The sequence below is a fragment of the Diadema antillarum genome, unplaced genomic scaffold (genome assembly GCF_040938485.1).
Source record: "Diadema antillarum isolate AM-2024a unplaced genomic scaffold, OU_Dant_1.0 seq00000321_RagTag, whole genome shotgun sequence".
NCBI lineage: Eukaryota > Metazoa > Echinodermata > Echinoidea > Diadematoida > Diadematidae > Diadema > Diadema antillarum.
Genome location: NW_027271340.1, coordinates 1,592,434 through 1,619,835, shown reverse-complemented (window position 1 = coordinate 1,619,835; position 27,402 = coordinate 1,592,434). Strand labels below are relative to the sequence as shown.

The following is a 27,402-nucleotide window of genomic DNA, read 5'->3' as shown; positions in this document are numbered from 1 at the left end:
AGCTTGTGATTCATATGCGTACAACAGTATAAAGAATATGTAAAAGAAAATTCAACATATTTTCACTTTTTTCGCATAATAAAAGAGCACTTGAGTTGCCTCTTTCGAAAGGCAGGGGGAATAATATTACCCATAACATTTGTCGGTAACGAGTCAGGGGAATGTGTACTTTTTTCAAAAGATGGAATTTTGTGAATTTCTCTTTATATTTTCCTTATATTGTCGTACGCATGTGACATCTAAGTTATTCATACACTGTAGTAGTCTTCTCATCCAGCGGTTACTGCACAAAAACTTCAAAAATTCATAACTTTTGAACGGATTGTCTGATTTTCCTCAAACTTTCAATGATGTGTTCTACTAATATTGCTACATTCTCTCAATCCTTATGTTTATGAAGGTGAACTTGTCCTTTAAACTTACAGAACAAAAAGATAACATCTTATTTCTAAAGGTTTGACAAATGTTCCAAATCATAACAGTTTTAGTTGTCTTTTAGTTGATTTAAATACATTTGAAGAATTATTTCTATATGAATTTACCGCAGAACTTGAGATAAGATTATGTTTTTTCCCATAAAAACTCATTTGTATTCATTGCACGGCGCCGTTTAAAATTTAAGGAATTATGCTCAAGTAAATCAATTAATACTTGAAAAGAAGCGCCACTTTCGTCAAAACACGGGCGTGTAATCTCTTATTAACAGCAGACGATTTTTTCTAGCTAATTTCATTAGCTATTCGAGAGACCTTCTTTAGTGCATAAAGACAGGATCTAGGCCGCTATTTATCAATATTGTGCATAGATATAAGAGCACATAATGTCAACACTGCTTTTCATGTTAAAATGTTTGTTAGAATTATTCGTTATTTTGGTATGAAGTTGTATTACACTGGATAATATTGTTCTTTTCAAATTCTGAATAGAAAACGTTTTAATTGGTGTTTGGTTCAAATGAATGAGTTTAAATTTCCCCGAGAAAACGTTCTCAAAACTAGATATATCCAATACAAAGTTACATAACTGATACATCTATATCTTATACATTTTGTAGCAAAATTGGCCGGGAGGGTTGGCCAAACATATATCTGTAGCTGTAGATTCTTAGTATTTGATGAATTTGCTGGGAAAGAATGGATAGAAGGAATATTTTGTGCCTTAATTCACCCAGGTAGCACGGATTTTCAAAAGTTACTTGAATTACCAGTAGTTAATGTGAGTTGTTCTGATTATGATTTCCTCTTTTTCAAACAACGGGATTAAATCTATGTAAAAGAAGTGTTGATAAGTAGACAGCAAAATGAAAATGTGGTTTCATCTAAAGCAATCTGAAAACAACAACAACAACAACAACAACAAAAAACATGTGGAATAGATGAATTCCAGTCATGGAAGGCGGACTGATCGATACCCCAATTGAAAAGAAGTTTTCTCGCGAGGAGGACTGTACAGGATCGGAAAAAACCCAGCACCAAAAACAACAACGTCACAGCGAATGACAGGCCAGTAACAACGAAAAACCGACATCGAACTCGAGACTGAATTGCTTTTTTATATTCCCAATACCATCGACTAACACTTAACCTTTCCTGGCTCCCCACCCTCTGTACTCTGTCTCTCTTATTCAGCGTATTTTTTTGCTCCTCGCGAGAAGTTCTTTTCATTTGACGACGAATGTCAATCTTCACTCTGCGGAAAGGGGAATAAATGCATATGAACGAATGGACTCGACAAATTTCTAGCGTATTTGGGTTGTTTCATGGTAGTTTACGAGAGTGTGCGGTAAAGCACTTTCGCCCCAAAGAGCTGACGTGAAACGTTGAACATGTGTCTGCCTCATACGTATTAGTTTATCTCTTCCGACAACTACAACAATCAGACCGAGAAGAAAAACGTATCCGCAGGTTTTCCTTGCAAGCAATCGTATCAGTCATGTCCTACCTAACTGAACGGTATGAACCCAGCAAAATGCAAGAGCGCCCCTCCCACCGGAAATGAAAGGAGACATTCTAGAAGTCCTTCACCACTTTCACCTTAATGTTGATTCATCTCCATCCTGTTTTCATCCAACATGTCTTTGAAATATCATGCGATATATATTTCGATAATGTTTCCATAGAGGCCATTTTTTTTTAATGCGCATGTCCAAATATTAACTATCACATCGTGTTTCAGACAGTCGATCGCAACAAAACATGGGAAGAAATGAATTTAAGAGCCAACTACCATGTACATCTTTTAGCATTAGTTGAATGTGCTCTCTCTCTCTTTCGAACATACATCACTCACAATAGGTAGACTAATTACTTTCATCTTACAAAGAAAATTGTATTGTTTTAGTGCGGCTGTTACCAAACAAAATAATCTTACCTGTCCTTTCAGTGCTCGACGTGTTTGTCGTATCTACTTTGTTCTTCATGATCAAAGGAAAGTCACAGATTATGGTCGTTTTCAGGTTGTGCATCGTAATACATGTAGAACCTGTATAATACTCGTGATGTACTGACGACGAAACTACTGTATATTGACAACGTGCTTTGCCGGATTCTTAATGGGATTATTGCTTGACGTTTGAACGCTGCAATATCAATGACACCTAAACTTAATAACTCGGCACAAAGTGTGTAACCTGATGGGTTATCTTCCACATGAATAACCCGCAATATGTTAAAAATACCGTTCGCTCACGTACAAGCATTTGAAGAGAGAGTAATCGCTTTGGATGCATGACTGAACAATGGAAAATTCAAGAAAGAAAAGAAAAGAAAAGAAGAGTGAAATATATACACAGTCACGATTGTATTGTTTTAATATCGAAATCCGCAATGCAGGCACACCCTTTTTATCAATTCAAAACATGAGCCATCCATTTGGTTTATGTGAGTAAACAATCCAAAAGATGCCACTTCACTCCCTAAAGTCACACAGTGAATGAAAGAAGAAGGTTGCTTTTAGGACCGTATACGAGGAGGTGAAAGAGAAGATTAAAGAAAACAAGAGTAGGTGTTTGTTTGTTTTGTTGTTGTTTGTTTGTTCGTTTGTCTTGTTTTGTTTTGGTTTTTTTTTTTTTTTTGGGGGGGGGGGTTGTCATAGAATGCCATAAAGTACATCAGGCATAAACTTACATCAATTGACAAAATTTCGTATAACGCCGGAAATACCTACCAAAACGGTTCATAATTTCGGAAAACGCTATAAACAAAACAAAGGGCATGTTGATATATTAATCTCGTCTGTTCTGAAATCATACAAGCTCCCGCTTACACGCTCGTATGTCTTGATGTCGGTCAAGCACCCAACATATACACAGACACCCGTGGAAAAGGGTCATTGTCTTACAAGGAAATTCACAAATTTTGATTTTTATCTTCACGGACAATGCAACGATAGTTTTGACATGGTCCATTTCTTGACCAACTAAATCCTTTCCATGACAACCAAGGCACGTTGTGCCCTTCTCATTCTTCCAGGAATGTTCTTAAGGTCGTATACCCCTTTTGCAAATATCACGAAATTTTGCGTGTTTCAAGAATAATATCTTCATACATCGTGAATAAAATCTTTCGGTCATACATGACAGACTTAAAAAAAAGAACACCTAACTCCATGTCACTATAAAATACGCTCCTCTGTTGTAACGGTTGGACTTTTGTTTTCGGAGTTCGAATACTAGTAAATTCACTGCAAATCTGTAATGTTGTATCCCCTCCATTGTACAGAAGTTTTCAGTTTTATTATTCTGCAGGAAAAGTTTGAATTACTTACCTCTAAAATTTACCGGCTTTTGAAAAGAATCTAATTTTCAGGGTTGCAAAAGGAACGCACGAACTTTAAGACTCAGTCAAGAGGGAAGCCCTCATAATATATATATATAAACAAAAGTTTTGCGTCAGGATGCTTGCTTGGGGCGAACTGACTTGGCTTTACATTAAACCGGACGATTATGATTATGCACGTTCACATGATATAGTTTAGACTCTGTTTCTGATAGAATAAGCGATAAGTAACCGTTTCATTTACTCCTGGAACACGAAATCATTTCAAAGCAATTGGTCTCAATTGGTTGGAATGTAACAACAAATAGATTAGGAAAATATGTGATTTCGTGACTTTCCTAATTTTGCTCCCTATCACTTGTGGAAATAATAAAGGCATTTGTTTTATTTTGCAAAAGTTATATATCATAGAAAGTTGCATATATGCATACAGTGCATTGCCGTTTTGTGCAATACTGCAGTGGGATTCAGCAAAGAAAACTGTTCGTTCTTTTCTGAAGTGTTTTAAACAGTAACGTTATGTTAATCTCAGGAGTAGGAAAATTGTTGCTAATCTTATCATTATTGCTGAATATTGTCTCGCAGACTTTCATCAGTTGAATACTAGTAAAACTGAGGATAGAGAATGAGTGTGGGAGTGCAACGGCGAGTACTTTTCCTTCCTAAACTATGTTCTTTGAATTAGTATTCTTGGCTGATTGAAAGATGATTATAGACTCAGGTGTTAAGGTAAAATATGACTACCTTTGGTTGTAAATTTGGTAATGACATCATGTAAGTGTTAAGAGATGACAAATCATGATGTGAAAATGCAGTAAAGAGAAAAAAAGTGATATATCCTTTAGGATTTATAACGCGGACACTGAATAGAAAACGGAACAGCACACAGTAGTTTCATTACGGGCCTCTAAATTCTGTTACCATTTTTACTTTTAATCGCTGTATGTAGCATGGTGATTGAAATACTTTTAGGACCATCTATTTGTTTTTATGTTTGGTTTGTTTTGGCCTTTTTCCGCGGATGTTTTCTTTGTTTACTTGCTGAAATTACTGAAATACACGAATATGAATATAGCTAGTTTCTCTTTGGCCAAACGATGGCTTTGATTAAATTCAATCTTAAGATAATAGCTTGAAAGCTGTTTTGCCAACAACAACATTTAAACTGAATGAGTTGTATAACAGGCCATATTTTTGTTTCCCATAAAGGCTCTATTTGTGTCACGAATTTAATAAAATCAATTCTTCTTTTTTTTTCAACATCCCGCCTTAGGATTGTAAACTACTATTTTCCTGATAAAGAAGATTTTCTCCTCGGATCCGTTTGAGTCCTGACTTAAACCATCGTTGAAATAAAAGGGTGATTAATTCAGAGTGCATATGGCGGAAACGTAAGAAACTATGGTATATCAACAAAAACTATATGATTTTAGAAGCATGATTGAAACTTAATTGACGTCCTCAGGAATGCGAAATCTGTTTCGATTCTTCAAACACCCAAAATACACAAGAATAAAGATAATCTAACAATCCCTGAGCTCTCCTTCAACAGATTTCAGAATAGATTCAAAGGTTCTGTTTGAAACATTACTTTATAGTAAAGCCATGTCTAGAGAATTTATGGAAACATAAGTTAAAATTCGTCAACTATTAATTCAAGAACAGCCATTAGCTGAAGTGAGTAACTCGTGGTAAAATAAAATAAAGTCAATCTCAAACTCAAACTATTCGGAAGAAAAAATGTAGGCTTATTGCAGACAAGAAGAAAAGTAAGAAATCGCATGGATTGGCCAAAATCTCTCACAAAGATACCTGGTTTACGCAGGATTAGATCATCGGCAAGCTAAATATCACACTTAGGTAACATAATGATAATACATCGATTTTACATACATAATTATACACACAGTGTGTTTTAATCCATGGAAGTTGTACAGTCGATATTTGTATTTCACACTTTCAGAATTGAGTCTGAAATCCCCATGAGTATCCTTTCATCCGGAAAACCTTCAAACACAAAATAAAACTAATGATCTACAACATAATCAGTGCATATTATATGATACCAAATGAGTCTATAAAGGCTTTGTATATTGAACCCAATAATTAACATTAACTGTTTAATAAATTGTGCATTTCTCTTCAAATGACTTTTTATGAATACCGTTTAACTCTAGTTAAAAAGAAACAAAACTAAACAAAACAACACATATTTGGTTGCGTGATTAAGTGATTACAACAATCTATTATGATGAGTACTGAACTATAAATTCTCTATTATGGCATTTAAGTCTTCCAAGCCTGCTGAATCATGCATGATATACGTATTGAATGGTCTGTCAATCAGTAATTGGTAATTCTTTCAATTGAGTTGACTACATTATTGCATCCTGAAGTTGACAACGAGTATATTGCTGAATGTTTTAGAGCGAAACCCTTGATATCAGACATATCAAAGTCTTGGAATGGCGCTACATGTTGTGAATATCAACGAACAGAATATTGCCTGAACTTTAACTACACATGTTGTATTTTATAGTCTTCTAACATTGGTATGCTGTTTAAAAAAAGTCCATGATGATATCCTGAGAAACTTCAAACGGGATTGACGATTGGTGAATTTCTGTCCCGGGACAATCGTTTTCCCTAGAACGTGCCATGATGAGAAACTTCAAAAAGGATTCACGACTGGTAAATTCCCGTCCCGGGACAATCGTTTTCCCTAAAACATGTATCATGCTGAGGAAACTCGAAGCGATGTACTTCGATGAAATACTATACAATATTAAAAGCATAAAGGCTTTTCATCGTCATTGAGGAAGACTGCACAAGTTAAGATGTAAGATAATGAGCACTGAGTTTGCACTTTCAGCTTTATACAAAACATACGGCAGATTCCGTATATTCCGGTATAAAGCGCTATGAGAAACAAGTGCATCATTCAAGGTTGTCGTGTGATAAAAGAGTTGATAATCGTATACCATGAAAAATTCAACACCAATAAGGTTAATACGATGGAAAAGCAAATACAAGAGCATGGAAGGAAAGAAACACAATCAACAACTGCAATGAGCATAATAAGTTTATATTCAAATCCAATAATTTTGCATGAGAACTAAATGACTGGAATATCAATTACTCTATACAACCAAAATGAATGACAAAACCAATTTTCTGTAACTTAGATCAATAAGTGCAGGTGGCTAAGTTGTAATATTCCACAAGCTGCTAACCTCCACCAGATTTCTTGCGATTTTCTTTTTTTTTTCAAAAGACAGCTATTTTGCAGTCATTACACGAACTCTCGTATTTGCATGCGCCTTGAAACAACTGTAAACGAGACTCACCTAATGCCGTGTGTGAGACAAGGAGGATAAGAAATGATGTGAAGAAAATGTATCTTAATTCAGGCGACATCGCAAAAGCTGCTGGGCACTAACCACCACTTCCTGTATAAGTCAGTTCGAGTTAATTAAAAAACGCCTCACTGCGAGTTTCCCCTCGTCGTCGCTCTTCCTTTCCCCTCTGATGATGATTGTGTCGATTTATTTGCCCTCCAAGAGAAAGAAAAAAAAAGTAATGAAAAACGCGGGAAATGACTTTTTACTAACAACGCGAGCGCGGACGAACGCGTACTCCTCGATCACACTTGCAGCGTATAAAGGACCTCATTCAGTGCTGCCTGACTTATAACTACCTGTACAATCGCTGTTCGCGCACGTGATTGGTCGATACTTGAAAGCTGTTTGATGACGTACGGATGTCGTAAGCCTGTTGGGGGTTGATGATGAGGAAGTATTTCTGCCTCCGCTTGCGACATACGACATGAAAACAGGGGCACGGGCGCATCTCATTGGAGACTTACCTAGTCCTACACCGCGCCTATTCTGCTTAGCGCCTCATAAAAATGACACCGGATGGTCCATGAAATGAAATATCCACCTACACTCATTGACTGGAGACGAATGGACACTGTTTGTTTCTGTAGTTTTATTTCTTTGGTTTGCTCTTGTGTTAAAATTGTCTTCTTGTCATGACGTCACCGGCTTCACTAATTTGACACGTCTTTGGCCAAATACTAAATATTGTTTGTTTGTTTCTATTCATTTCCGAATCATATAAAAACACAAAAATAGGTAAAATATCAAAATCATGTCATCAAAATAAAATGCGGAGGATGGCCAACTTTCAGTGATATTATCAGAATACCACTGTTCTTCCTTGGGGTCCTTCGATTAGTTTGGTTTAACAACAACAGCAGCAGCAACAGCAGCAGCAGCAGCAACAACAACAACAACAACAACAATTTACATACTTCTGGCTTAGCAGAAAACTGAAACAGGAACAAAAACAAGGAACAGAAACAACAAATAAAAAAACAATAAACTAAACAATGTTCCAAATGTATATATTCATGTTTTGAAAGCAATCCTATCCATAGTGAATGACGAAAAAGATTATTTTGTTCATGGGTTAGTTCGTTCAAGATGATCATTAAGTGTAATATTTCAGAGGATCTTAAAGTTGTAGCAGTTCGTATTTTAATAGGTAATAATGTCCATGAAACTGCCCTATTTAAAAAAATGCTCTTTTGCAGCTATTTGTTCTAGGTTTAGACAGTTTCATATTTTGTAATTCCATATTTGTCACCACAGCGCGATTCCAGCAAATATGAGTGACCAGGCTCTGCACATCAAATGCTGAGAGTAACTCAAACTCAGTATTATGAAGTGAATCGTCTGTACATGCAATAGCTGACTAAGCATGATTTGTAGCTAATGTATTTCGATATCAAACGCGCGCAGACATGCACGTCCGTCGACCATGCCCTCCGCAACAAACAACACATCTGTCATAATATACCACTATACTCTGCATGCTAGCGTCACCACCGACTGGGAGTTCAATGAACATATATGACAAACATGGGAAATGCTGCCATCCCATGGTAAGGTGATCAGGTGGACAAGAAATACCATGAAACTTTTTTTTTTTTTCGTTACTGCGAGCATCATGATGGTGGAGGATTGTGCTACAAAAATCACGTTTATGACATGGAAATTTAAGAGCAATTAAAGGTCAAAGCTCTACACAAAGGTATCAACCTTTTTAGGCAATATTTATTGCTGTCATTTGTGGGGCTGTTTATTGTCTTGTCGATGATGATTATTTGATCCGAAAGGCAATTTCGAAAACAAAAAAATTGCTGTATATGAAGAGGTGGCGAATTTGGCAGCAAAATATATGCAACATCATTGATAGCTATCCGGCTCCTTAAGAAAAAGTGTATAATGACTCCTAAAAAAAATTCTCTTCTACGAAGTGAGACTTTAGTACAGAACAGGAAGGTGTCAGGAATATCAATCCCAAACTTTTTCTAGGATGGTATCCTTCAGCAAGTCACGGAAACCGCTTTTAAGTTTGTGTGTGTATGTGTGTGCATTAGGGGATGCGATGGGGTGTCAAGGGTAAAGTGGTAGCTTTGACAGGAATGTCTCCGGACAGAATCCTCGGAAAGTCGTGGATTTTGTTGTCTTCCTATTTTCTTTTTTATTGTATTTTCGTGTTTGTTTGATGTTTTTGTTTTTGTTTTTGCCTGTTTTTGTTTTTTCTGCGGGGGGGGGTGGGATTTTTTTATAAGAGCCAAACAATTTGGGTCTGTATAGCCGTCTCTTCACCTATAATCGGCAGCCCCTTGAGTCATTAATCAAAATTAATGTTCCATTTCTCTCCCTCTGTGGGTAATGTTCCAAATAGAAAGAGAGCTCGATTGAATCCGATGATTTCATTCTCAAGAAAACAATCAGCGCATCTCAAATGATGAGTAACATAACATACATTAACATGAAATAAAAATAAATATTCTCAACATGGAGCGAGCCAGTTAATACAAGACTAAATGTGTATGTTCAACAGCAACAACAACACCAAAAAAAACAGCAACAACACGCAGAAAATGACGAGTGAGAAGGAACCGATATTCCAATTATTTATTCATCTACTCATTTATTCCGTCCTATTAAAAAAAAAAATGGGATACTCCAGTCAGAGCCCGACGGCCTGCCAAAGAAGAAAAAAAAAAGAGTCCCTTATCCTTACAAAGATGCAAAGTCGTAACTCAAACAGTACAAAACCATTAAAAAAACGATAACATCATAATTCAAGTGAATCTTTGATAGTGTTTCTATACCATGATACTTTTTTTTTTATTTGTGTGAAGTTAAATGTATTTAAGCCTACTTTCTGAAATAGTCAAGCCCGGTTGCCATCAGGGGACAGATAGCTGGCTAATCCAAATACATTCATTTCCTTTACGTAATGACTGTGGAATTAAAAAAAAAAAGATAATGCAGACAGGATGACCGAACGAGTGTATGATGTTCTCAAGCTTTCATCTCGGAAATACCATTCGTGGCATTTTTATACAGCCATGTCTATATGCAAGCGTGCCATTGGCAATGAAATTACACATCAGTCAACTCTTTTGAACTGTTATTTATATCATTTTGTGCACAATCAACTCATCTTCTTATAGCCATATTCGCAGCTCACTTCAGTCCAGTTTTATTTTTGCATTTCAATATCAATACGACGTAACAAAATTTGACAAATGCAGAATCAATCTACACAATATACTAAGAAAACATATAAAGCAAACATGCAAAGATAGATGTGTAATACATACTAAGAGAGTATAATACAAAGCAATTTCGTATTGAATGTGTGCTATGAGAGGAAACACTCAAAGTAAAGTTTTAAAGAAAATAATAGGAGTGCAGTGGATCATATTCAAACGCAAAGCTTGGTTAGGAAGATGGCCGCAGGTAATGTTGCAACACGAAATAAACTATCACTGAGTATGAAATCTTTGAAGGCTTCCGTGGAGGTAGAACTGGGTGGTAGAAGGCTTAATGGCGCACCATGCTTGACGAAACGTCGGGATTGGGTATATAGGCCCTTTTCAGGGCCACACACATACCCTAGAAAGAATACGTGGTGCACCGTTAAGCCTTCTACCACCCAATATCACAGAGTAGACATTACAGATCTTGGCACTTTACTGAAAGGTTTACCCACGTGATTGTGATTATCTTTATATATATTATACGTTGGAACACATTGTCATATTTTATTATGTTAATGATACATCAACATACCCATGAGCACTATAATATCAATATATCTATAATGTATACGTATAAATCTAATTTATACAATGTAAATACATACATGCGTCGTATGCATGTGTGTGTATTTTGTGCGTGTGAGTGTGTTCCTTTTGGGCAACAACAGAAAATTTCATGTCAACCACATACTAAAATACGTCCCGATGTATTAAAGTCTACAAATCCCTACTTCGTATAATCCAGAGGATACATAATGAACAAAGCTGTCAATTCCCGTGTCTAATGCAGTAAGATTTTCTGCCTTTTTTTTTTTTTTTTGTCGTTTGCTTTTTCCTAAAGCCCTTTACTTTGGTCTACAGTGCCCCGAGGATCCTACCTGAATGCTACAACACCTCAAGAATATCTTTGACTCTCGTTGTCACGCACGTGGCTGTACAAAGAAGGAAATGAAAGGCGTGGAAGTATCTTCGCTATCATCACATTAATATGTTGTGCCCTTTGAACCTTTGGTTGTTAAAGAGCGACATAGGATTTGGAAGATCACTGTCATCTCTTGGGATATACACTTTCCCTTTTTTTTTAATACAGTTTGTAAAAAGATGTAGTATGACACTTATGTTGAGGTGACGAGATACATTCGTGTTCATAACAACTATGGAAGGACCAAATATCTCTTTTATTGCAATGTTTGATTAAAAATAATCAAAATGACAATAGGACGTCTACATTGTATTGTTTTGTCTTAATACGCCATAGTAGCGTTGATTTCTTCCAGAGTGCGTTGTCTTTAACCGTGTTTTCTTTTTCTCTTGTTATGGTTCGTTTAAATCAAATCTTGAATAACACAAGAATATTTGGCACAATCATTCTATTCAGGAAAATGTTATTCTTTTATCGCACGATCAGCTTTTCGTATAATGTGAAAACTGCGATGGTCTTTAACCGTCACCTGTCCTTACTGTCGTGTATGAGTACAGTATTGCAGCACTCTGGATCCGTGGGATTGCATGTCATGCGGGTCCCGAGTTGTCAGAAGAGGAGCACGCTCAGTCAAACAAGCGATCCGACGAACGAGGGGGGAAAATGCCGCAGCTCCCATCTAGTTTGACAACGAATGGAACCCCGGGAAGAGTGGCACAGGAAATTGTCTCTTGCGTCCATCAATCTTGGCATCGTCTGCAGGGATCCATGTAGAGTATAACAGCGCTGCCCTGACCCCTGTAACTTTTATGACAGATCTGCCACCTTTCACAGCAAATAAACAACAGATAGATAGATAGATGAAGAGTCAGCTATAAAGGTGCAAATATCCTCTACGACCAATTATTCTTTTTTTTAATGTAGACATTTTCTTCTTTAGCCTGTTAGCTTGTATTGGTTAAATACATTTTTTTTAACTGTTTTTCTTTTCTCTGTAATTTTCTCTCGTTTGTTTGTTTGCATGTTTATTTTGGCTTCATAATCATAGTCTTATACATTTAATACAGTATACATGTATTGTGAAACGGCATATATATATATATATATATATATATATATATATTTCTTTGCTCAAAGTTTTCGCTATACAGCTGTATATATATATATATATATATATATATATATATATATATATGTGTGTGTGTGTGTGTTTGTGTGTGTTTATGTGTGTGCGTGTCTGTCTGCCTGTATGTGTGTCTCTCTCTCCGTGGTTGTTTTCTTGTTAAAAAGAGAAAGATGAATTAGTGTAGTTTCGGGAAAAAAAGATGAATGAGGTATAAAGTGAATTAAAAGGGAATTTGAGAATGATGGAGAGGGGAAAGAGGGGAAGGAGCTGAAATAAAGAGCAAGAAGAGGGAAGGAAAGAGAGAGAGATAAAAAAGAAGAGATAGAGAGAGATATGGATATAGAGAGAGGGAGAGAGTGAGAGTGAGGTGGGCAGGAAGAAAAAGGGCAGGTAGCAAAGTAGAAGGAAGCAGACGAAGATTCAAATAGCAGGAGAGAGAAAGAGTGGGGTAGTATAGAGGGAGAGAAGAAGAGAATAGATGAACCAGAGAAACTTGTATACAACTAGGATAGAAATGTATGTTTTGCAATCAAATATAACAGATCTTAAAGGACAAGTCCACCTTCATGTACATGTGGATTGAGTGAAAGAAACAATATCAGTAGAGCACATCAGTGAAATTTTGGGAAAATCGGACAGTCCGTTCAAAAGTTGTGAATTTTTAAAGTATCTGCGCAGTCACTGCTGGATGAGAAGACTACTGCAGTGTATGATGTCACATGCGTACAACGATATAAGGAAAATAAAAAGAGAATTTCACAAAACTTTACTTTTTGAATAAAGTACACATCTCTTAGACTTGTCACTGATATACGTTATGGGTAATATTATTCCCCCTGCCTTCTGAAAGAGAGAAGTTGAGTGTTCTTTTGTTATGGGAGAAAAGTGAAAATATGTTGAATTTTCTTTATTCTTTCTTTATATCGTTGTACTCATGTGACATCACAAGCTATAGTAGTCTTCTCATCCAGCCGTGACTGAGCAGAAACTTCAAAAATTCATAACTTTTTAACGGATTGTCCGATTTTCCTCAAACTCTCACTGATGTGTTCTACTAATATATCTGCATTCACTCAACCCACATGTCTATGAAGGTGAGCTTGTCCTTTAATTTGTTATTTACGTAATTTAGATTTTATTTTTGGGTAATATGTCAGTTACTGTTGAGTATATCCTTGTATTATGTAAAAGCATATTCAGATATCATTTGGTAACATATTTTTACGATACTGTGACACAAGTCTGTTATTCTTTTTTTTTTAATCTGTGCCTTGCGCCTCCTGCTTATTCCAGGGGACAGCCTATGGGTATTGCAAGTTACATTATTTAATTGACATAAAAAAGATTGTTGAATATTATGTATATATATATGTATATATATATATATATATATATATATATATATATATATATTCAAAAAAAAGTATATAATATACACTCACTCCACTGACACCACATACAGCAGGTATACCCCCAACGCCTTAAATAAGTTCTTGAAAAAGACCGGTAACTTGGTCGAAAGCTCGGAAGAATTAAAGGCAAAGTGAACGTAGCAACGTCTGCCAGCAGTCATTCCTCCGTCACACCTATACATAAAAATAATGCAGCACCCATCATGTATGAGACCAAGCCCACATCACCTTATATATATATATATACTAGTATATATATATATATATATATATATATATATATATATATATATATATACTAGTATATATATATACAATTATATAAATATATATATATATAACACTTCATGTGTGAGTGTACGTTTGACGTTAATATATGAATGATAATGATAATGTTGAGTGTTTGCAAAATGATGCATACCAATTCCATGACTAAGGATTCGTATTAAACGTCAATTGCCTTGAAATTTCATCAATTCCTTTAATCTTTAAGTTTATGTATTGTAATGTACTGTTAAGCAAAATTTCAGCGTCTCCTATTAAATCTACCTGACTGCTCATTTTATGTCAAGTTGATAAATGATAATGGATTGACTTGGATGAATTTAACAGAGAGGGGGATGCGACGGTAACATCTTGGGCTGAGTGCTGCAGGCAATTCGTCATCCGCGTTTGAATCACCAAATCGTCCCGTTTTGGTGGTGGTGGGGGGGGGGGGGATCCGTGCCCCAAGCCTCCTCGACCCATGGCCCTCAGACTCCGTAGAGCGAAGTTCGCTTCACCCATCATCTTCACCGTGTATGACACTCGTGGTCGGCGACCGTGGTGCAGTGTTTTCGCAGACCCGTGGCGGAGTGTGGGCAAGGACGCTTCATGCGTTTCGCCGCAAACCAGGAGAGCTTTTGGAGTGTTTGCACGGGGCGACACCGCCGCGTCGCACCGTGTAATAGGCCATCGACGACACGCGCGAGGGGAACATTTTTGAAGTATTCAATTAAACGTCGAAGGGGATAAAATCAGATTGTAGTCCATTGGCATTTCAAAGTGCCTTCACAGCAAAGTACCCAGAAGCAGGGTCAGATCGAAAAGTAATTAATGTCATTTCATTATTAATATTTAGGTCGCAGAAAAGGGCTTTGGTCTGGTCTTAAATTACCCACTTGTTTGCGCGCATCAACTGTCGCTGACTATGACGCATTACTGCTGTTTTTGAACATCAAGCATCTACGGAATTTATCTAGACATCTATAAAGATATGTCTATTGAGCTATTTAGTTATCAATGAATGTTTCCATGTACAATATTCTTAACAACATAATGAAAAGGGAGTTCGACATCTGTAACTTGCCTTGCAGTGATTCGTAGGCAGGAATTTACCAGTTTGCAAGACTTCTTTTTTTTTTTTGCTGTAATGTTTAAATCTGAAGAATAGATACATAGATAAAATTTAGTAATTTTCTAGGATCTGCACATCGATATGAATTCGAATGAAGAGGAAAATAGGAAGTTGTTGTTGTTGTTTTTATTTCCGTCTTCAGATAAGAATATACACAAGTTGTATATACATTGCATAAACGTACAGTATGAAGAAACTGGGGATTGCCCGTTCAGCCATATCTGCAAAAAAAAAAAAATAAAGACTTTTCTTCCACAGGGTCCCGAAGTCATGTTTGCATGATTTGTAATTACTCTGAAAAAAAAAGGAGTTGCAAGAATGTTTTACACCTCAAATTACACCACAATGTGATGTTTATTATAAGATAACCAATAGTTTGCTTTATTGTATGTATGCATGACTAAATGAATTATAATTAAATCCTATAGTAGGGTGGGAATACCACTCGAGTATGTATGCCCACGATTTTGATGATCGGCATTACTCAAAACGCTGAACAATCGGAGTGTATTTACGTTGATGAAGGGCAAATGTCAATCAGTTGCGAAAAAAAAAAAAACAACCCTACGCAAGAACTTTTAATTTGAATCAATAGGCAGTGTCGGCTGCTGTAAGGGACTGGAATCATCACTGACTATCGAGCGGAAGCCCTGTGGACATGACGCCTGTGTAGCAATCATGAGGTCATGGGTTCGAATCCCACCCGAGTATGCATTCCCATGATTTTTATCATGACTATTACTCAAATGCTGTGATGTGTGTTTACGTCGATGAAGAGCAATTTGTCAATCAGCCGCACAAAAAAAAAATGAAAAAGAGAAGCTCGACGCAAGAATCATTCATGTATAAGCATGAAGTTCTCTGCATACTGATACGCCCTTTTCGATGGGCTTGATAATATAGGTTTTCCCGGCCAATCTCGCACTTTTGTCAGTCCATTTGATAAAAGGTTCATTCAATTTAGCGAAAATCCTCGTCACTGCACATTCTGTCATTCAAAATTGCAAGTTGTTCGTTCAATTTAGCATTTCGATCAATGAAATTCGCACAATTCGTAAAACGGGCATTCAAATTGGCACGTGCTCTTCAGTCATTCAAATTCGCCAGCACTGGTGGAAAATGGCATTTCAGTCATTCAATTTCGCGTATGGGCATTTAAAAAAAAAACATGTTCATTCAAATTGGCGTAATGTTATTTCTATTTTGAGAAGGTGAGAACCGTGATTTATACGTATTCAAATGTGAATTTTTGTTTCATCCACACACTTTTAAGCATAATTTATAGTAAAGGTATCTTTGACCCTAAATACTCAAGTTTGTTGCTCTGTAACGCCCCTATTCTTTCATACATGTTATCAGAACTATACATGCACCAGTAACATAGAATCACTTCACTTTCTTATGTCATCGTATGTCCAGTCATGGCAGCACAAGTTAGATACAGGCGTATCTCTCAAGAAGACAGGGAAAGAATCATAGAAGCATTTGAGGGTAATAACCTTGACAAGTTGATGGCTAGAGCTGATCCAAGAACTTTATTCGTAATGATGATTGACGCAATACAGCACCCACCAAATGAAAATAATGAAACATGCAGATGAAAGAAATAATCACGATGTAAATTGAAACTTCCTTCTCCCAATTAATGTCAAAACAAATTTAGGATTAATGTACCTGTGAATGAAATAATGCTATCGATCATTATAAACACATGTACACATATTTTGAAAGTACTGGTGCAAAGATGATATCAGAATAAAGAATGAATACGAAAATATGAAATGTTATGATTCTTGCAAACAATACCTATGATGAACGAAAATGGAAAAAAAAAGAATAAGAGCATAAACGTGTCTGCTAAATTGACTGCAGTAAAATGCGAAATTGGATGCCTAAGAATGAATTCGAATGAACGAGCGCAACGTATACGTGATCACGTGACTATATCATACTAAATTGAATGAACGATTTACGAAAAGGTGCTTGTCTTACGAATTTGAACGGAAAAAGTGCTGATTCGAATGAGGTTAAAGGTAATTTGAATGCTCCGAAATGAATTTGAATGAAAAGATTATAAAATTGAAATACCGAACATGCCATGTAGGCTAAATTGTGCTATATGAATGAAGCAATTAGGAATTGGACTGAAAAAAGTGCGAAATTGGCCGGGAAAATAAATTTACCTTGTGTTCACATTTCCATCATTGTTTCTGAGAAGTAATAATAAGCAGAGTATGATTTAGGGACATGCGTCATATCACACGCTCACACACACACACACACACACACACACACACACACACACACAGTCGCAGTGGGCGATATCCTCTTCATGATTGTGAAATTATCTGAATGTGTTTGATCCACGACGCGAGTGTGGACAAGCGTTTAACACTGTAGATGCCAGATCTCCCACGTCCTCATCTCATACCTATACATGAAAAGTTCGGTTTTCATCCACTTGCGTGGCGCCCTACACCTAGATCACGTGGTACTTGGAGTGAATACATAATATGGCATCCCTCACACCTATACTTTCTACCTGTATAAGATTGACGGGAGGAGGAAAGAAGAAACGGTCACTAACACGCTACTAAGTTATTATTTACTACTACTACTACTAGCCCTACATAATACACACACCTAGTAGGTGTTTCAAAAAACATTTTCCACTTTTGATCATTAATAGTTCAAAAACTATTCATCCAATAAAACTATCATTGATATGAGTGATAGCTGAATAGTGTACAATTTTGTTAGAGGTGATTTGAATGTGAAAGCATAAATCAGTTTCATTAAATCTAAGATTGATTTTGAAGTAATGTTTCAGATTTTGGTCAAATTTTAACCCTCTGTACAAAAATTGAACTTTACACAGGAACCAATGATGTGTATGTGAATGTGTGCTGACAATGGCCCTGAACAATGGACATGCCTGAACCACCTGTTGACTAGTCTCGTGCTCCCAGGCACATGAATGCTTAATCAATAATTCATGTGGCTTGCCCTGGGCACTGCTAGTCTGAATTCATGCACGGTAAAGGGTAATATGCATGTACATGGAAAAAGTAAGCACATGTTTCCATGTGCTTGCAAACACCACATTTCATTCCAGCTGGTAATCATTTTCAAATTTTGCTTCACATATTACTAAATTTGGGATATGAATAAGCATAAATGATCTAAGGTTCTTCATTTTAATACAACTGTCCACTAATAGTCTGACAAATTTGTCGCTTTTTCGATAAAAAGAGATCATTTTTGGTAAAGAGTTAAGTAGCATTTTTCATTGGGGCGATTTGTTTCACAGTAGATTTATTCAAGGTTTCATATACACAAGTTTATACTTTAATTGATTTCCTTTGCTTCCTGTCACCATGTTTACGACAGAACAGAAGGTATTCATTGTAATTTCGTTTTTCAGAGGTAAGGAGAGACTGTCGCGACTCAACGACAGTATCGGCAGGCGTTTGGCCAATACCCCTCACGAAGGAGCATCAGAAACATCATCAACAAATTTACACAACATGAGACTATTCTGAACAGGTGGAAAAATTATTCGGGTCGCAACAGGACAGCACGGAACAATGATACACAGAGACAAATTCAGACAATTTTGGATGAAGGCAGAGTATCCTCTCTTAGGGATATGGTATATCAATTGTGTGATATTTCATAAAGCTCAGTTAGGAGAATCCTTAAGCAGGATATTCATGCCAGGCCCTATCATCTTCAGTTCCTCCATCATCTAACACCAGATGATTTGCTTAGAAGGGTTGCATTATGCCGTCAGCTTTTAGCGTTTGTTATACTCCTGGTAATCTGCCTCATTTCACCATGTCTGATGAAAGTCGATTCCATCTGGATGGGCATGTTGCGACCCATAATGCCATCATCTGGGCAACACCCGACAACAAACCACAACACCATCATACTAACCGGAGGACCACAACACCATCATACTAACCGGAGGGCCAAACCCCAAAAAGTCGCTTACTTAACGAGTGAGTTGCACTCTCTCTACAAACTAAGTAGACCATGCTTATTTTCAAGTTTTTATTGTAACAAACAACATTCCACTGGTCTACCTCAAAAAATTTGTTGCGAAAGCCTCCAAATCCAAGATGGCGTCCAAGATGGCCGCCATATTTACTGAATTTGTTATTTGAAAGATAGAATTTGATTGAAAAATCAGATTTCAAAAAATTTGATGTCATGTGAAAGAGAATAAAATTTTCTACAAGTTGATACCATTTTTGTGGGTTATTGTGATAATTGGATTGAGATCTTAAGGAAAAAAACACTCATTTTTGATATTTTTCTGAAAAAAGGAAAATCATGAAAATGCTTGATTCAGCATAACTCAAAGAAAGACTGAAGGATTATCTTGAAACGTTTCAAGAATTTTGTTTGACATATGATTAATATTTGAAGAAAATTAGGAGTCAGTGCCGTTTTCGGTTCAGGAGTTATAATGTCTCAAACTTGAAAACTCACTATGTAAAAATGGCCACTTTAGTTGTGACAAGACCTTGTTGGTCGTAAAAAAAGCCTGCGCGCGCCAAGACTACTACACGCACCACTGACACTGGCGCTTGTAGCAGTGCCAGTGGTGCGTGTAGTAGTCTTGGCAAACGCAGACTTTTTCTTTGACAAACAAGGGTTTGTGCCTGCAAACTAACTTTTCATACCAAGTGGTAGCTCAGGTGACGCTGATTGCTATTATTTCAAGTAGATTGTTCTGAAGCAGATGAGATGAAGCAAAACATATCTTTCAAATAGAGGTAGAAGCTTGAAACAACCTTGCTGTAGAAAGTTTAAAACAAAAGTTGGATCAATCACTCAAAAAATTCAAGATTGCAGGCCATCAAAGCTGACATAGTGTATTGCGCCAAAGTAAATATATCATTTCGATTTTGATACAATTGTGTCTGTTTTGCTGTCTATTCATATGGTTTTTATATATTCTGAACATTTTAATGCCATTCCATTCCGTTCAGTTCTGCTGACAGCCAGCAGACCTGCTTTTCAAGGAAGCCCTGTATACGATAATACAATGCATACATAAACTTACAGGTAAAAACAAACAGTAGGTGACCTACCCAAAAACAAACAAACAAACAAACGAATTATATACAGTATTTACAAGTACATTCACAAGTACATTTTTTATGTCAACAGTTATCATGGTTATGGTTTCTTGAAAAGAAATGGTGATATCTCCGTATGTTTTAGGCTTTATTATATTTTTTTTTACATGGTAGAATGTTTTGGTAATACAACTAACCTGCACATATAAATCGAATGTGATATCTCTCCCAATGGTAAACAATACCTTTAGTGTGTTGCGGCAAAGTTATCTCAACTTATAACTTATAATTTGATATGTTTTTTTAATCTTCTTATATTGCTGTCTATTACATGTTTCTGTACATCCGAACAATATAATAATTGTACTAGTGTAAACCATATTGAGGGTCTTTTTTTTGGGGGGGGGGTGGAGCTCATTCCAGTGTTTGGGTAAGGCCCAATCTTTGATAAAAAAGAAATGCTTCTGTATCAAAGATATGCTTCTTTACTTGTATGTTACTCTGCTGTTGTAGAAACGTGAATGATGATGGTATATATGTGTAATAATGTCTGATCCGTAGATGTCCTTGAAAGCCCTTCTGATCCGGTCCCCCCCCCCCCCCCCCCCCAAAAAAAAAAAAATCCAACATGGCGGCAATTTCTCAACTTTGCTCTTCAATGTGTTGTGCGAAATTACTTTTCAGTATATTGTTCGAATAAAATTGTCCAAATTGATTATTCGTGCTGTATATTCACATTTACAAATAATCACGCTGAAACTGTATTTTCCGTTATCAGATTTTTCTTACATTGTTTTTAGGCTGATTTCATGTGGGTTATAGTGTCACAATTGATCTAAACTTATGCCATTGGTAGATGCTTTCCTATATTAGATATCAGGATCACTCGAGAGTGAAAATGTTCATTTTCATTCATTTTAGAGTGACCTCGGGGATCACTCGAAGAGTGACGAGTGATCCCTAAGGACGGGCTCGACACTAACGGTGGTCCGGTGGCCCGGGGCCACAAAAAACGCACGTCGGGCCACCAAAATGTCAGAAATGAAGAATTTGGTGGCCTGATTGGGCCACCAAAAAAGGTCGGATATTTGCCTTTGGGCCACCAAAAATAAAAGTTAGTGTGGAGCTCTGCGTAAGGTCACTCTAAAATGAGTGAAAAAGAACATTTTCACTCAAAAGTCACTCCAATTTCACTCTAAATTCACCGTTTTCTGTTATTCACTCCTCACATCAAAAGTAAAAACTTCCACTCGATTTGTTTTTTCTTTTTCGGAGAGTAGAATATCACTGGTTTAAAAAATGTGTCCATAAAAACTTAAGACGGTTTAAGATAGCTAAACAGACAAATTTGTATCAAAAACGAAATAATACATTTAATTTGGCGCAATACACTATGTCAACTTTGATGGCTGTCATCTTGATTTTTTTTTTTTTTTAGCGGTTGATCTAATTTCTGTCTTAAACTATCTATAACAAGATTGGTGCCAAGTTTCAAGCTACTACATCTATTTGAATTTTTTTTTTTTTGCTTCATCTCATTTGCTTCAGAACAATCTACTTTGAAATAATAGCGATCAGTATCACCTGAACTACCACTTGGTATGAAAAGTTAGTTTGCAGGCACAAACCCTTGTTTGCCAAAGAAAAAGTCTGCATTTATCAAGACTACTACACGCACCACTGGCACTGCTACAAGCGCCAGTGTCAGTGGTGCGTGTAGTAGTCTTGGCGCGCGCAGACTTTTTTACGACCAACAAGGTCTTGGTCACAACTAAAGTGGCCATTTTTACGTAGTGAGTTTTCAAGTTTGAGACATTATAACTCCTGAACCGAAAATGGTATTGACCCTTAATTTTCTCCAAATATTAATTATATGTCAAACAAAATTCTTGAAACGTTTCAAGATAATCCTTCGGTCTTTCACTGATTTATGCTGAATCAAGCATTTTCATGATTTTCCTTTTTTCAAAAAAATATCAAAAAATGAGTGTTTTTCCTTAAAATCTCAATCTAATTATCACAATAACCCACAAAAATGGTATTAAGTAGTAGAAAATTTTATTCTCTTTCATATGACATCACATTTGTTGAAATATGATGTTTCTATCGAATTCTATCATTTAGATAACAAATTCAGTAAATATGGCGGCCATTTTGGACGCCATCTTGGATTTGGAGGCTTTCGCAACAAATTTTTTTTGAGGTAGACCAGTGGAATGTTGTTTGTTACAATAAAAACTTGAAAATAAGCATGGTCTACTTAGTTTGTAGAGAGAGTGCAACTCGACCTCTGTTTTTAGCTTTTGCCCCCCGGTTATACTCTGACAATGTTAAATCCTCCCTCAGTAGTTGTGTGGTGTGCAATATCTGCCTCTATGCTGATAGGTCCGTCTTTCTTTGACGGGAATGTGAATGGAGAAACATATCTCCAAATGCTGCAAGACCAATTTCTCCCAGAACTCCAAGCTTTGATGGGAGAAGATATCGCGCATGCTGTTTTCATGCAAGATGGAGCAACACCACACCGTACTCGCGCAGTTAGGGCTTGGTTGCAGGATACATTCCCGGAGAGAACTGTTGGTCTCCAGCTCCATAGAGAATGGCCCCCAAGAAGTGCAGACCTCACAGTTGGTGACTTCTTCTAGTAGGGATATCTAAAGGAGTTGTTGTATGTTCGACGGCCATTCCAGGACCTTGATGAATTGCGTGAAGCAATTGTTGATGTTTGTGATGGTTGTCCTGACTTCATGCAGAAGTCTTCCTCTGCTTTCAGAGCATTTCGCCACAGACTTCAATAGTGTATTGATATTGGGGGAAGACAAGTGGAGAGTGGGAGGTTTTAGATGTTAGTGCACTTAAACCAGTTCATAGCAAATTTATTTTTACCATTTCGAATTTTGTTTCAGTTGCATATTAGCGTTATAAAGCCACTTAGTTCCAAGATAGGAAGATATATGTAGGCCTGCTATACCGGTAACCTGTAAATTCTTTAATCTAATTCCAAGATTCTTACCGTCTTACCGGTCCCTTGACCGGGCGTGGTCGTGGGGGCGCTGCAATGACGTGGACACCAGTCTCCTCCATCTTTGTCTATCTTGGGCGAATGCCTGGGACTCTGCAAAAGGTTTTCCAGTCCATTCTGCGATGTTGTCAGCCCATTTCTTCTTCTGTCTGCCTCTTCTTCTTCCCCCCGGGACTGTGCCCTGCAGTATGATCTTTGAGAGGCCGTCTGATCGTGTGACGTGGCCATACCACTTTAGTTTCTTCTTCTTGACGATCGTGAGGAGGTCTTCGTAGTGGTCAATGGTTTGCCTGATGGTTTTCAGCACTGATTCATTTGTGACATGATCTTTGTAAGAGATGCCGAGAATTCTCCTGTAACATCTCATCTCCACTGCTTGGATCCTCCTCTGCAGGTCCGCTGTTAATGTCCAGGACTCACATGCGTACAGGAAGATTGATGTGACCAGAGTGCGCAGTAGTGTAAGTTTGGTCTTCAGACTGATCTTCTTGTCTTTCCACACTGGCTTGAGTTTGGCCATTGCTTTTGCTGACTGTGCGGCTCTTGAAATGACTTCAGTGTGTGAACCCTTCTCATTCATGATGGCTCCCAGGTATTTGAACTGGCTCACCGCTTCGAGCTCCTGTCCGTTCACTGCGATTTTGTTTGTTAGAGGTTGACTGGTGCTGGTCATCAGCTTCGTTTTCTCAGCGTTGATTTCCATGCCAAACTTTGAAGATGTGTCATCAAAGCGTTTCACCAGTTTTCCAAGCTCTTCCTCTGTTCCGGCGAGGCCATCGATGTCATCTGCAAAACGGAGATTTGTGATGGTCCTTCCTCCGATGCTGACTGTGCCCTGGTGGTCAAGAAGGGCTTCCGTCATGATCCTCTCAAGGAAAATGTTGAAGAGCGTGGGTGACAGCAAGCAGCCCTGTCTCACACCCACTGTTGTCTGAAACCATTCCCCAATCTGGTCTTGTACGAGTACTGCACTGGTTGCTTTCGAATACAGTTGCTGGATGGTCATGATCAGCTTTTTTCCCATGTTATATCTCTTCATGGTGGCCCACAGTGCGTCGTGCCATACTCTGTCAAATGCCTTTTTGAAGTCTATGAACACATGGAAGATGTCTTGTTGATGTTGTGAGTATTTCTCGCATAGAACTCGTAGATTGAAAATCTGTTCTGTGGTGCTTCTTTTGCTGCGGAATCCTGCTTGCTCCTCGGCTATGATTTCTTCAGCCTGTGGTTTCAGTCTGTTGAGGAGGACCTTCAACATCACTTTGCTGGCGTGGCTGATGAGGCTGATTGTTCTGTAGTTGCTGCACAGTTGAAGGTTTCCTTTCTTTGGTAGAGTGATGATGAGTGATTGGGTCCAACTAGATGGCCATTCTCCGGTCAGCCAGATCTTGTTGCATATTGTTGTGAGTATAGGTTTACGACTTCCTCATCTCCATTCTTGATAAGTTCTGCTGGGATGTTGTCATCTCCTGCAGCCTTTCCATTCTTCAGGGATTTAATGGCAGCCTCTACTTCTTCTCTGAGAATAGGGAAGTCATCGGCATTGGTCGATTCTTCCATTTTGAGAACCCCTGGGTCACCTTGCATACGGTGGTTGTAGAGTTCTCTGCAGTACTCCGTCCATCTGGCTGTGATGTCGCCACTTTCAGTAAGGCATTTCCCGTTTTTGTCCTGTATAGTGGTTGCCCGCGATTGTTCCTGTTTTGTGAGACTTTTCACAATTTCAAAAGCCTTTCTACTGTTGTTCCTCTCCAGGTTGGTCTCTATATCTGCACATTTCTGTTCGATCCAGTTTTCTTTTGCCTGTTTCATACTCTTCCTGATCATCTTGTTAATCTCTGAGTACTCAGCTTTCCCTGTGGAGTGTCTGAGGTTCTTCAATTTTCTGCGGGCGTCACACATCTTAAGAATGTTGTCATTTACCCAGGGTTTCTTTCTCTTTCGTTTATAGCCAAGAACTTGTTTAGCAGTATCTGTCATGACTGTGTTGAAGGTGTTGCACAGCACTTCCGGGTCTTCGTCCACCACCAGCAGTGGAGCAAACTTGCCTCCAATTGTGGCCTGAAACACCTCGCATATGGCTGGATCTTTCAGTTTATCAAGGTCAAACTTAAGTCGTGTGTTGCTTGGCCTTTTTGTCTTCTTCAGCCTGACTCTGAAGTTCATGATGATGAGATCATGGTCGCTGCCAACATCGGCCCCTGGAAATGTTCTTGTTTTGGCTCTGTTGATGCCAGATCGAAAACGGTTCTGAACCAGTGTGTAGTCGATCTGGTGGTGGGTGCCATTCGGTGCGTGCCAAGTCCAGCAACGCGAATCTTTGTGATGACCGAGGGTGTTAGCCAGTGCCAGGTTATTGTAAGTGGCAAACTCTAGAAGCCTTCTCCCCCGATCGTTGGTGTTTTCATTACACGAGGTTCCATAGTGCTCTTTCCAGTCTCTTTGTTCATCAATCCCCACTTTAGCATTCCAGTCTCCCTGAATGATGAGGATGTCTTTCTTGTTCGTTTTCTCTACAGTGTTCTGTAACTCTGTGTAGAACTCCTCAATCACTTCGTCTTCATAGTCTGTGGTGGGCGCATAGACTTGGACGATGGAGATATTGAAAGGAGCTGCTTTGAGACGGATGGTGATAAGTCTGCTGGATATTGGGCAGCATTCCATAACTGAGTCCTTGATGTTCTTATTGACAAGAAAGCCCACTCCTTTCGCATGGATGTCTTTTTCTCCACTGTAGTAGAGGATGTTCCCCTCTTTGGTCTGATGTTGACCAAAGTTCTTCCATCTTGTCTCACAAAGGCCCACAATGTCCCAGGTATAGTTCTTGAGCTCATGTTCAAGTTCTTCTAATTTTCCTGTGGCAGCAAGTGTTCTCACGTTCCATGTGGCGATGGCAATGTTTTCTCTTCCTCTAATCTTGTTCCTTTGATGTCCACCAGTAGCACACTTATCACCCCCGTCCTGGTGTCCGGCGAAGGGCGCGGTCCTTGGTGACCCGGGCGACGACCGATCCGGTATGGAGTTTCTCATAATGTCCATTTCATGCAGTGTGTCTTGGGCATCGACACCTGGCGGAGCCCATCCCTCTCCAGGTCAGACCACAGCCGAATTTCTCCAGTATCCGGGGACTCGCCTTGGCCTCGAACACGTGGCCGTTGTCATTCATCTGGGAATTCTCCGCCCTGGCCGGTGCCCTTGGAGCAAGGTCTTACGCCCAGTGGTGCCGTGTTAACACCACCCCCTCACATGGTTTGGCACGCCTGCTGAGGCGAGGTCCCGGGGTGTGGCACTTGGAGCCACATGTGAGAGATTTGGGGGATGGAGGAGGCCAGTGCGCCCGTCATTCCAGAGGAGTTCCAGAGGAATCAGCAGCCAGACAGCAAAGCCAGTCAACAAGGTATTACCTCTCTCCATTACGCCCCTACACCCCAAGATAGGAAAATGTAAATACACAATCAACTGTCAATTCTTTAAATTAATTCCAAGAAGGGAAAATGTAAATACAGTTAATTTATTTTCTAATTCATAATACTGAGATAGGAAAGAGTAGATACAGTAACGTTGTTTAATTGTCATTTCTTCATTACAAAGCAAATAGCCTGAGAATATTGTGGTTATCTTAAGAATGCCAGTGAGTTTAAATATTCATACAAATTTTTCATTGATTTCATTTAATGCCTTTTTCCCACTGCAACATACTGGGGCAACATCATCATCACTGCCAATATCAACATCGGCGTTGTTATTATTATCATCATCACCATCACTGTCACTGTCATGATTATCATTATCATTAGCAGCAGCAACATTATCATCACCGTCATTATTTCTCATCATCAACATCATTGTTATAATTATCATTATTATCGTTATCATCATAATCATTACTATCATTTACATCATCATTATCACTATCATTGTCATTATCATCATAATCAAGGACAACATCAATATTCCTATCTCTTGAATGACTTAAATCACTTCGCGATACTTTGATTGCTTCAAAATCCATTAGAATGACAGCTCAGTGAAG

General features: G+C 38.0%; 1 protein-coding gene across 1 annotated transcript; it reads right to left on the bottom strand.

The window, feature by feature from the left end:
- Positions 1-24,746: 24,746 nt before the first annotated feature.
- On the bottom strand, positions 24,747-26,399 carry LOC139730598 (uncharacterized). Its single transcript, XM_071641453.1, has one exon. The coding sequence runs from the start codon at positions 26,397-26,399 to the stop codon at positions 24,747-24,749; it is 1,653 nt and encodes a 550-aa protein (XP_071497554.1).
- Between the last annotated feature and the right edge of the window lie 1,003 nt (positions 26,400-27,402).

Coding starts and splice junctions, on each gene's coding strand:
- LOC139730598 (XM_071641453.1), bottom strand. CDS start 26,399: ATGAGAAACTCCATACCGGATCGGTCGTCGCCCGGGTCACCAAGGACC.